The sequence below is a fragment of the Urocitellus parryii genome, chromosome 11, assembly GCF_045843805.1.
Source record: "Urocitellus parryii isolate mUroPar1 chromosome 11, mUroPar1.hap1, whole genome shotgun sequence".
NCBI lineage: Eukaryota > Metazoa > Chordata > Mammalia > Rodentia > Sciuridae > Urocitellus > Urocitellus parryii.
Window position 1 is genome coordinate 80,601,141 of NC_135541.1, and position 10,763 is coordinate 80,611,903.

General features: G+C 43.7%; 1 protein-coding gene across 1 annotated transcript; it reads left to right on the plus strand.

Moving 5' to 3' along the window:
- Positions 1-1,037: 1,037 nt before the first annotated feature.
- LOC144249284 (PRAME family member 20-like) lies at positions 1,038-3,674 on the plus strand. Its single transcript, XM_077791562.1, has 4 exons — positions 1,038-1,324; positions 1,702-1,924; positions 2,105-2,283; positions 3,101-3,674. The coding sequence occupies exons 1-4, from the start codon at positions 1,038-1,040 to the stop codon at positions 3,672-3,674; spliced, it is 1,263 nt and encodes a 420-aa protein (XP_077647688.1).
- The last annotated feature ends 7,089 nt before the right edge of the window (positions 3,675-10,763 follow it).

The window sequence follows — 10,763 nt, forward strand, 5'->3', positions numbered from 1 at the left end:
ACATGCCCAACTTTTATTGATTTGCTCAATCTTTGTTTTTTAAGGTTTATATGAACAATATAATTTAATTATTTATCTATTTATTTATTTGGTGGTATGGTGATTGAACCCAGGGCCTTGTATATTCGAGGCAAGCACTCTAATAACGGAGGTATATCCCCACGTCATTATTTATTAATTTTTATGTGCTGCTGAGGATCAAGCCCAGTTCTGGCCCCAGCCACTTTCTTCACCAAGGAGATTGGATTCCTATTTCATTCGAATTGATTGCAATTCTATTTTCTGATGAAGGAAATATTTATATTGCGTGCCTATAAATTATACTCTTTTGCTGGGTGTGGTGGCACACACCAATAATCCTGCCAACTCAAGAGGTTGAGGAGGCAGGAGGACTAGAGTCCAAAGCCTGCCTCAGAACACGAAATGCTACACAAATTAGTAAGTCCCTGTCTCCATCTCAAATACAAAATAGTGGCTCAGCGGTTGAGTGTCCTAAATTCAGTCGCCAATATTGGCCCCTAAAAGAGTATACTCTATGGCCTAGGTGGTTTTCTACTTTTATAATTTGTTTAAACAAATTAAAACAAAAGCTTCAAATGATCTCATGGAACAGTTCAGAGACTCTGTTCTGATCTATTTGTTCTCATCAACATCCCCCTAAGTTTTCAGAATCTCACATGTGTAACAGATATCCATGAGACTCTGTTGTAATTTCCAAGTGTTTTATAATATAGGCACATGCTTTATAAATGCTCATTTTTAAAAAAAAAAAAATTAAAAGGAATGTCATCCATATGAGGGCTAGTCTATTTCCACCCATATAGTTGTTGAATCTAGGAGCCTACTGTTTAGGTCACTTGACACTCCAATTCCCCCCTTTTAAAAGGACAAAATAATAATCCAAAGCTTTCCCCCATAAGGGTGAGATGTACTTGTATACTTCCCAGTACCCCCTTCCCAGAGGCTGGCAATGGATGGGATAGTGACCTTTTCCCTGGACCATTTTCCAGGAGTTGTCTTCATTCAGACTCCCCAGGATGACCGTCCAGTCCCCACCCACGCTGCTGGAGCTGGCAGGGCGAAGCCTGCTGAGCGACAAGTCCAGGGCTGTCCTGGATCTGGAGGACCTGCCCATAGAGCTCTTCCCACCACTCTTTGTGGAGGCCTTCAGCAGGGGACACACTGAGGTCCTGAAGAAAATGGTGCAGGCCTGGCCCTTCACCCGCCTGCCCCTGGGGGCACTGATGAGGAAGCCACAGCTTGAAATGACCCAAGTGGCCCTGGAAGGGCTGGACATGCTGCTTGCCCAGCAGGATCACCCCAGGTGAGGGGGACCTAGGTGGCCTGGAAGGGAGCACCCTGGGTGCCAGGGTAGGGATAGGTATAGGCAGGGAGAGTGGGTGCTAAATTGTGCAACACAGGCTTCCTGTGCTGCCAGCAAGGAGGGGTGGAGAGGCCTTGGCCATGCTGAGCCCCATCTGGAAAAGGCTTCCAGATGTTGAGGTGCTTGTGGCAGCTGTGATGACCTATGAAGGAGGCTATACCTGCCCCTGCCTCAGTCTGTACAAGTGGGGGCACCAGGCTGGATGGGAGGGAAGTGAATGGAGAAAAGTGAGACAGAACAAAGATGGGGAGCTGGGGGCAGCAGCTAAGAGGTGAAGAAGGGACCTCAGGGCTGATACTCTGCTGTCGTTCCCACAGGAGGTGGAAACTGCAGGTGCTAGATTTGCGGAATGTTCCCCAGAACTTCTGGAGGATGTGGTCTGGAGCTGTGGTTGACACCTGCTCACCAGAAGACATTAAGAAGAATCGAACAGTGAAACTCAGTCCAGCAATGGCAGCTAAGCCACCCTTCAAGGTTTTCATAGACTTGAGCCTCAGAAAAAGACCCCTGGATGAATTCCTGACCCACTTGTTCCTGTGGGTCAGACAGAGAAGGGACAGGCTGCACCTGTGTTGCAATACGCTGAAGATCTTTGGGAAACCCACCAGCTACACCAGGAAGGTCCTGAGACTGCTGCAGCTGGACTCTGTCCAGAAGGTGGAAGTACATTGTGCCTGGGCGCCCTCCACCTTGGCTGCTTGTGCTCCTTTCTTGGGCCAGATGAGGAACCTGAGGAAGCTGATTGTCTCCCAGGTCTATGTGCCTACCTACACCTCCCAAGAGGAGCAGGAGCAGCTGCTTGCCCAGCTCACCTCGCAGTTCCTCAGGATGGACTGCCTGCGGAAGTTCTGTGCCAATGCTGTCTTCCTCCTTGAGGGCCACCAGGAACAGGTGCTGAGGTGAGTAAGAGGGGGTGAATATCCTCTGCAGACCAGTTACAGGAAATTGGCACCTACCAGCCACTGACACTCTCATGGTTAATAAGGCACTGTAAGGTAAATAACTCATCCTTTAGTTCCTATTGGATCCTGAAGCTAGTTCGCATAATGTGTGTTGGAGCAGACTACTAAATGAGGGTCCAGAGTCTGGGAAGTGCCACCATGCTGGGAATCCAGTTGGGAGGGACAAAAGCTAGAAATGGGATTGATGTTCCCTCCGTGGGAGGCCTGTCCAACGAAGGTGGTGGAAAGCAGGTAGAGAAGAGTGCTTGGAAGGAGGGAAGCCCCAACACTGACACCTGTCAACAGGGAAGCTCTGTGCTCCCCAGCTGGGAGCAGAGGACCTGCCTCTATACCCACCTGGGGAAGGCTGTTCTGAACTCCAGGTAGTGATGCTGGGTGTAAGGGTCAGGAGCAGGGGTGGAAATCTTGCTGAGGATATAGGGTGTGTGCCTCTCAGAGGGTTAACCCCAGTGGATTTTGTTACATCCTGCCCAAATTTGTCCTTCATACATGACTCCCCATGACCTCCTGTGGCCAGACCTGTGACTTTCTGCTTGGCAGTGAGGAGGGGACACAGAGGTGTGGACTCTTCTGTTTACAGGAGATGTGGTGAAAGGCTCACCCTGACATGGGGTGATGTGAATGACCAGATTTTGCAAAAGGCAGCATCCTAAGTGTGGACCATTGTCGGATCACCAGGGTGACTTTGGGTTTGGGCCAATTTGTCTTCTCCCTCCTTGACATTGCTCCTCAGAACTGTCTGGTTTTTCCTTAGGCACCTGAAGACCCCCCTGGAGACCCTCTCAATAACCAACTGCCCACTGTCAGATTCTGACTGGAAATACCTTTCCCAATATCCAAACGCCAGACAGCTCAGACACCTGGAACTGAGGGGCATCAAACTGACCGATTTCAGTCTGGAGCCCCTCCAATTCCTGCTGGACAGCACTGCAACCACACTGAACAGCCTGGACTTGGCAGCTTGCGGGATCACTGATTCCCAGCTCCAAGCCCTCTTGCCTGCCCTGAGCCGCTGCTCCCAGCTTGTGATCTTGAGCATCCATGGAAACCGCCTCTCTATGTCAACCCTGAGTGACCTGCTGCTTCACACTGCCAGGCTGAGCCAGTTGAGCGTAGAGCTGTACCCTGCCCCTCTGGAGAGCTATGATGCCTGGGGTACCATCCACCCAGGGAGATGTTCCCAACTCTGTGCTGAGCTGACAGCAATAGTGAGGGGTTTTAGGCAGCCAAACATCCTTGTGTTCTGTACTGTCCCGTGTCGTCATTGTGGCTCCAAGTTCATGTATAACCAGGGCCTCATTCAGTGCTCCTGTCCAATAGCTGCCTAGTTGAGTGTGTTTCAAAAGTGTACTTCTAGGCAATTGTATGTATAAGCAGGATGTAAGGTCACCTTAGAGGGAACACAGAGCCCACCATTTCAGGCATTGCCTAAAGTGTGGATGGGAAAAGGAAAGTACAGCAGGGGGCTCCATTGGAGGAAAGCCCCCCTAGGATCGAACCTTCAGGACATGTGTCTCTATAGAGACATACATAGGGACCTGGATTTCTAGAGTGGGATTCAGGCTTGATGGGCACAGAAAGATGCTACTTTCTTTCATGGCTGGTGCATAAATCATCATAAATGAACAGAATCTCAAGGTTAGTCTTCTGCCATCCTCTGCACTGGATTTACATGGCTTTCTAATGAAACCTTGGGATTCTCCAGGTGCTGATGGAGAAAGAAGGCATGGGGTACTTGGTGAACAATGAGGTTCAGCCCCAGGAAGTCAAGGTATCAAACTGAAATCTGGTTATGATGTGTGGCTACTCTGTGGCTTAACACATGCATGTTCACACAGGTGGATTGGAACATTCTATATAGGCATTGAACATGAGCCATTGAAAGAAAACTTCTTCTCTGTGGACCTCAGTGCCACCTAGACATTCAATGCTGGTTCTTCCTCATGGGTCTCCATGTGGACCCAGAAAACTCAGGTCCTGGTCTCTGGGTGTGCTGGGCAAGGGCATCTGTGCATGAGACAGGCCCCATTGTCCCACTCCCAGTGCTGCAGGAGGTGTCCATGCTGCACATTGATCAGAACCTCTGGGACTCAACAAACCTTGCCTGTTATCCACCTAGGTAGTCTGTCCACAGTTAAACCTTTGGTGCCCCTTGAAGGTACCCAAATTCCCTTTCAGCAAAACTGAAATCCATTACAAGCTCTGGTGGAAGGGGCACGTTTAGCACATAACTGAGCGATCTTCCTCTAACACTTCTCTCCACTGAGGACTGGGCTGATGGGGTTGTGCAGTGACCTTAGCCTTAGTTTCTCATCCAAGGATGAGAACAAGGTCCACCCAGTCTTCATTTGAGGTATTCTAAAGCTGCCTGTGGACATGTTTTAATTATGGCTTGAATAATTCTCCACACATAGTGAACTGGAACCCACTTTGATGTGTAAGCAGACTGCAGCTCACTCTTGGAACTGGTAGCAGAGTCTGGGTGAAGCACATCTGGCCTCTCTGTCACCCACAGAGTGATCTTTATGCCTTGCTTCCTCTTTGTGGCACTTCCTTTTCTCCAGCTCTAAGTCTAGCTTGCACATGTGGGGCCGGTGGAAGGTTCTGAATGGCATTCATTTTGTTGGATTCAAGGATCAAATAAAGTCAAGGAAGATCTGCATAATGAGATCTGTCATCATGTGTTCTTTTAAGAGTTATCATGGCTAAAAAGGGACTTGAAGGTACTCTGGTGCCTCCAGACCCCTTGAACACTGGAAGGATTGTGAGGGTACTTTGTTTTCTCAGATGCCTGGGGATAAAGCACTCACCTCCCTTTGAGTTCCTCATCTTTTGACTCTAGGTTAATTTGTGCTTTGAGCCAGCACACAACTGTAGGATGTCATAACAAAAAGCACCTGGTTTGTAAGGATGGCCAGGTCAGAAAGTGGGACTGGGTTTCACCCCTTGGCCACTGAAAGATGCACAGTCCTTTGTGCACCTGTATCCAAAGACTCTACAGCCCCTTCTGGAACACTGGCCAATTTTACCTCCACAATTTAGAAAACCCAGAAACCATGCTATTCTAGAGAAATGAGTGAACTTCATCAAAGCTAACTCAGGGAGCTCGGGACATTTCTCTGTGGTGGAGCACTTGCTAGCATGTTGAAGGGCCTGGGTTCCATCCAAGGCATCACAGAGATAAGTAAACAAACAAACAAAAAATAAATCCAAAAATGATGTGGCCACATTGGGAAGGTTTAATTGAAATAGAGCTGCCTATCTGTTAGAAATATTCAAAAAGAAAGAACCACAACCCATATGAAAACAATGGAATGCATTCTTTAATTGGTCTGGGCAGGTGGGTCAAATTGATGTCCTGAAAGATTCTCTTCAACAAACAATTGGAAAAGCTGGCTTGGTGGTGCTCAGCTGTAGTTCCAGCAGCTCAGGATGTGAGGCAGGAGGATGGTGAGTTCAAAGTCAGCCTCAGCATCTTAGAGAGGTTGTAAGCAAGTTTGTGAGACCCTGTTTTAAAAATCCTGCCTGGGGATGGGGCTCACTGGTATGGCACCCTTGGGTTCACTGCCTGGTCCCCAAAACAATAAAAATAAAGTATGAAAAGCCAGTTGCAGTGGCACATGCCTGGGATCCCAGGTACTCTAGAAGGTTTATGATTTTATTCCTTCTCCCAAATTTACTAACTGGGGCATGACCCATCCTTATTTTATTCAGTCCCTTGAGATGAATTATTGGGCCATTTTTTCCAGATCTATTTTCCTCATGAAGCTATTTCTTGCTGAGGACTTCCCAGTTAGAATTGCTTTTGCTGTATCCCCAGGTTTGAATATCTCGTGTGGCCCTTTTCATTGGTCTGCAGGCATTTTACACTTTCTTTTTTATTTTTAGTTATTTTTCTTATTTCTTACATACATAACAATGTTTTGATTTCTTCAATGACCCATTGGTTGTTGGGGAACACGCTGAAGAATTCCCATGCTTTGGAACTGTCCAGGTGTTCCCCCTGCTATGGATTCCATTCTTAATAAATTTATCGAGATTTATTTTGAGAATACATGGAGAATATGTCGTGTGCTGTTGAGAAGGATGTTTGCTCTGCAGTGGTTGGGTGGGATGGTCTGTAAATGTCTACCCTGTGCAGACAGGATCTGTCCAGTGCTGAAAATAGGAGTTGACTGGGCTTGGCATGTGGCTCAAGCAGTAGTGTGCTTGCGTGACGTGTGGGGCCCAGATTCCATCCTCAGCACCACATACAAACAAAGATTGTGTCCACCAAAAAAAACTAAATAATAAATATTAAATCTCTCTCTCTCTCTCTCTCTCTCTCTCTCTCTCTCTCAAAAAAGGGGGGATTTGAAGCCCCCACTGTTCTTACTGTGTTGTAGTTGACTTCTTCTTTTACATTCCAGTAATATCTGTTTTGCACATGTGGGTGCTCGGTGTCGGGCACATGTATGTGTACAATTTCTGTCTCATGTTGCTGAATTGACCCCTTTATCATGGTGTGATCACCTTGTCTCTTTTTATTGTGTTTTAATCTGTAGTCTTTTTTATCTGATAGGAGTCTAGCCATTCCTGCTCTAGGTTGGTTTTCTTGATGTGGAATATCTTTTCCATCCCTTCACTGTCACTCTCTGTGTCTCCTGAGGTGAAGTGACTTTCTTGTAGATAGCAAGTGACTGAGTCCATTAAAAAAAGAAAATCCATTCAGTCACTTTACATCTTAAAATAGGGGAGTTTATTCCCTTTACATTCAAGGTTTTTGATTGAAAGATACAGAATTATTTCTGCTGGTCTTGTTTGTTTTAAGTTTCTTTTTCTGATTTCTGTTTAGATCTTTTTCTCTGTTTTTCTCCCTTACTCTCTAGTCTGTTTCTGTGGGTTGGTGTTTTCTTCTGGGATAAATTTGGATTTCCTTCATTGTCATTTGTGAACATGCTGTCATTTTTGTTTTTTCTTTGGGCTTCCTCTGGGATTTATTTATTTATTTATTTATTTATTTATTTTTATTTTTTTTTTATTAATCTTTCAAATTTATTTATTTATTTTTGGTACTGGGGATTGAACCAAAGGGTGCTTAACCACTGACACTCATCCACATGCCTTTTTTTTTTTTTTTTTTTTTTATTGGTCGTTCATACCATTACATAGTTCTTAATACATCATATTACATGGTTGATTCACATGGATTATGAACTCCCGCTTTTACCCCGTATACAAATTGCTGTATCACATCAGTTACCCTTCCATTGATTGACATATTGCCTTTCTAGTGTCTGATGTATTCTGCTGTCTGTCCTATTCTCTACTAACCCCCCTCCCCTCCCCTCGCCTCCCCTCCCCTCCCCTTTTCTCTCTCTACCCCTTCTACTGTAAATCATTTCTTCCATTTGTATTATCTTGTCTTACCCCTCCTTTCCTCTTATATGACATTTTTTATAACCCTGAGGATCGCCTTCCATTTCCATGCACTTTCCCTTCTCACTCCCTTTCCCTCCCACCTCTCATCCCTGTTTAATGTAAATCTTCTTCTCAAGCTCTTCGTCCCTACCCTGTCCTTGTTCACTCTCCTTATATCAAAGGAGTCATTTGGAATTTGTTTTTTAAAGATTGACTAGCTTCACTTAGCATAATCTGCTCTAATGCCATCCATTTCCCTCCAAATTCTATGATTTTGTCATTTTTAAATGCAGAGTAATACTCCATAGTATATAAATGCCACATTTTTTTTATCCATTCATCTATTGAAGGGCATCTAGGCTGGTTCCACAGTCTTGCTATCGTGAATTGAGCTGCTATGAACATCGATGTAGCAGTGTCCCTGTAGCATGCTCTTGTTAGGGCTTTAGGGAATAGACCGAGAAGGGGAATAGCTGGGTCGAATGGTGGTTCCATTCCCAGCTTTCCAAGAAATCTCCATACTGCTTTCCAAATTGGCTGCACCAATTTGCAGTCCCACCAGCAATGAACAAGAGTGCCCTTTTCCCCGCATCCTCTCCAGCACTTATTGTTGTTTGACTTCCTAATGGCTGCCAGTCTTACTGGAGTGAGATGGTATCTTAGGGTAGTTTTGATTTGCATTTCTCTGACTACTAGCGATGGTGAGCATTTTTTCATGTACTTGTTGATTGATTGTATGTCCTCCTCTGAGAAGTGTCTGTTCAGGTCCTTGGCCCATTTATTGATTGGGTTATTTGTTATCTTATTGTCTAATTTTTTGAGTTCTTTGTATATTCTGGTTATTAGGGCTCTATCTGAAGTGTGTGGAGTAAAGATTTGTTCCCAGGATGTAGGCTCCCTGTTTATCTCTCTTATTGTTTCTTTTGCTGAGAAAAAACTTTTTAGTTTGAGTAAGTCCCATTTGTTGATTCTATTTGTTAACTCTAGCGCTATGGGTGTCCTATTGAGGAATTTGGAGCCCGATCCCACCGCGTGTAGATCATAACCAACTTTTTCTTCTATCAGATGCCATGTCTCTGATTTAATATCAAGCTCCTTGATCCATTTTGAGTTAACTTTTGTGCACGGCGAGAGATAGGGATTCAGATTCATTTTGGTACAAATGGATTTCCAGTTTTCCCAGCACCATTTGTTGAAGATGCTATCCTTCCTCCATTGCATGCTTTTAGCCCCTTTATCAAAAATAAGATAGTTGTAGTTTTGTGGATTGGTTACTGTGTCCTCTATTCTGTACCATTGGTCCACCCGCCTGTTTTGGTACCAGTACCATGCTGTTTTTGTTACTATTGCTCTGTAGTATAGTTTGAAGTCTGGTATCGCTATACCGCCTGATTCACACTTCCTGCTTAGTATTGTTTTTGCTATTCTGGGTCTCTTATTGTTCCATATGAATTTCATGATTCTTTTATCGATTTCTACAAGATATGCTGTTGGGATTTTGATTGGCATTGCATTGAACTTATATAGGACTTTTGGTAATATCGCCATTTTGATGATGTTAGTTCTGCCTATCCATGAGCAGGGTATATTTTTCCATCTTCTAAGGTCTTCTTCTATGTCTTTCTTTAGGGTTCTGTAATTTTCATTGTATAAATCTTTCACCTCTTTTGTTAGGTTGATTCCCAAGTATTTTATTTTTTGGGGGGATATTGTGAATGGAGTAGTTGTCCTCATTTCCGTTTCAGAGGCTCTGTCGCTGATATACAGGAATGCCTTTGATTTATGCGTGTTGATCTTATATCCTGCCACTTTGCTGAATTCATTTATTAGCTCTAGTAGCTTCTTTGTAGACCCTTTTGGGTCTGCTAGGTATAGAATCATATCATCTGCAAATAGTGATAATTTAAGTTCTTCTTTTCCTATTTTTATGCCTTTAATTTCTTTCGTCTGCCTAATTGCTCTGGCCAGTATTTCGAGGACTATGTTGAACAGAAGTGGTGAGAGAGGGCATCCCTGTCTTGTACCAGATCTTAGAGGGAATGCCTTCAATTTTTCTCCATTCAGAATGATGCTGGCCTGTGGCTTATCATAGATTGCTTTTACAATGTTGAGGTATGATCCAGTTATCCCTAATTTTTCTAGAGTTTTGAACATAAAGGGATGCTGTACTTTGTCGAAAGCTTTTTCTGCATCTATCGATATGATCATATGGTTCTTATTTTTAAGTCTATTGATGTGGTGGATAACATTTATTGTTTTCCGTATATTGAACCAACCTTGCATACCAGGGATGAATCCTACTTGATCATGGTGTATAATTTTTTTGATATGTATTTGAATCCGATTCGCCAGAATTTTATTGAGGATTTTTGCATCAAGGTTCATTAGAGATATTGGTCTGTAGTTTTCTTTCTTTGAAGTGTCTTTGTCTGGTTTCGGAATCAGGGTGATGTTGGCCTCGTAGAACGAATTTGGAAGTTCTCCCTCCTTTTCTATTTCCTGAAATAGCTTGAAAAGTATTGGTGTTAGTTCCTCTTTAAAGGTTTTGTAAAACTCTGCTGTATATCCATCCGGTCCTGGGCTTTTCTTAGTTGGTAGTCTTTTGATGGTTTCTTCTATTTCCTCTATTGTTATTGGTCTGTTTAGGTTGTCTATATCCTCCTGGCTCAATCTAGGCAGATCATAAGACTCAAGGAATTTATCTATGCCTTCACTATCTTCTATTTTATTGGAGTATAAGGATTCAAAGTAGTTTCTGATTATCTTCTGTATTTCTGAAGTGTCTGTTGTGATATTGCCTTTTTCATCCCGTATGCTAGTAATTTGGGTTCTCTCTCTTCTTCTCTTCGTTAGCATGGCTAAGGGTCTGTCAATTTTATTTATTTTTTCAAAGAACCAGCTTTTAGTTTTGTCAATTTTTTCAATTGTTTCTTTTGTTTCAATTTCATTAATTTCAGCTCTGATTTTAATTATTTCTTGCCTTCTACTTATTTTGCTGTTGTTTTGCTCTTCTTTTT

Bases quoted from the DNA above. Each gene is read 5' to 3' on its own strand.
- LOC144249284 (XM_077791562.1), top strand. From the start codon at position 1,038: ATGACCGTCCAGTCCCCACCCACGCTGCTGGAGCTGGCAGGGCGAAGC. The intron at 1,325-1,701 runs GTGAGGGGGACC...TCGTTCCCACAG, and splicing joins GCCCAGCAGGATCACCCCAG to GAGGTGGAAACTGCAGGTGC. The intron at 2,284-3,100 runs GTGAGTAAGAGG...GTTTTTCCTTAG, and splicing joins CACCAGGAACAGGTGCTGAG to GCACCTGAAGACCCCCCTGG.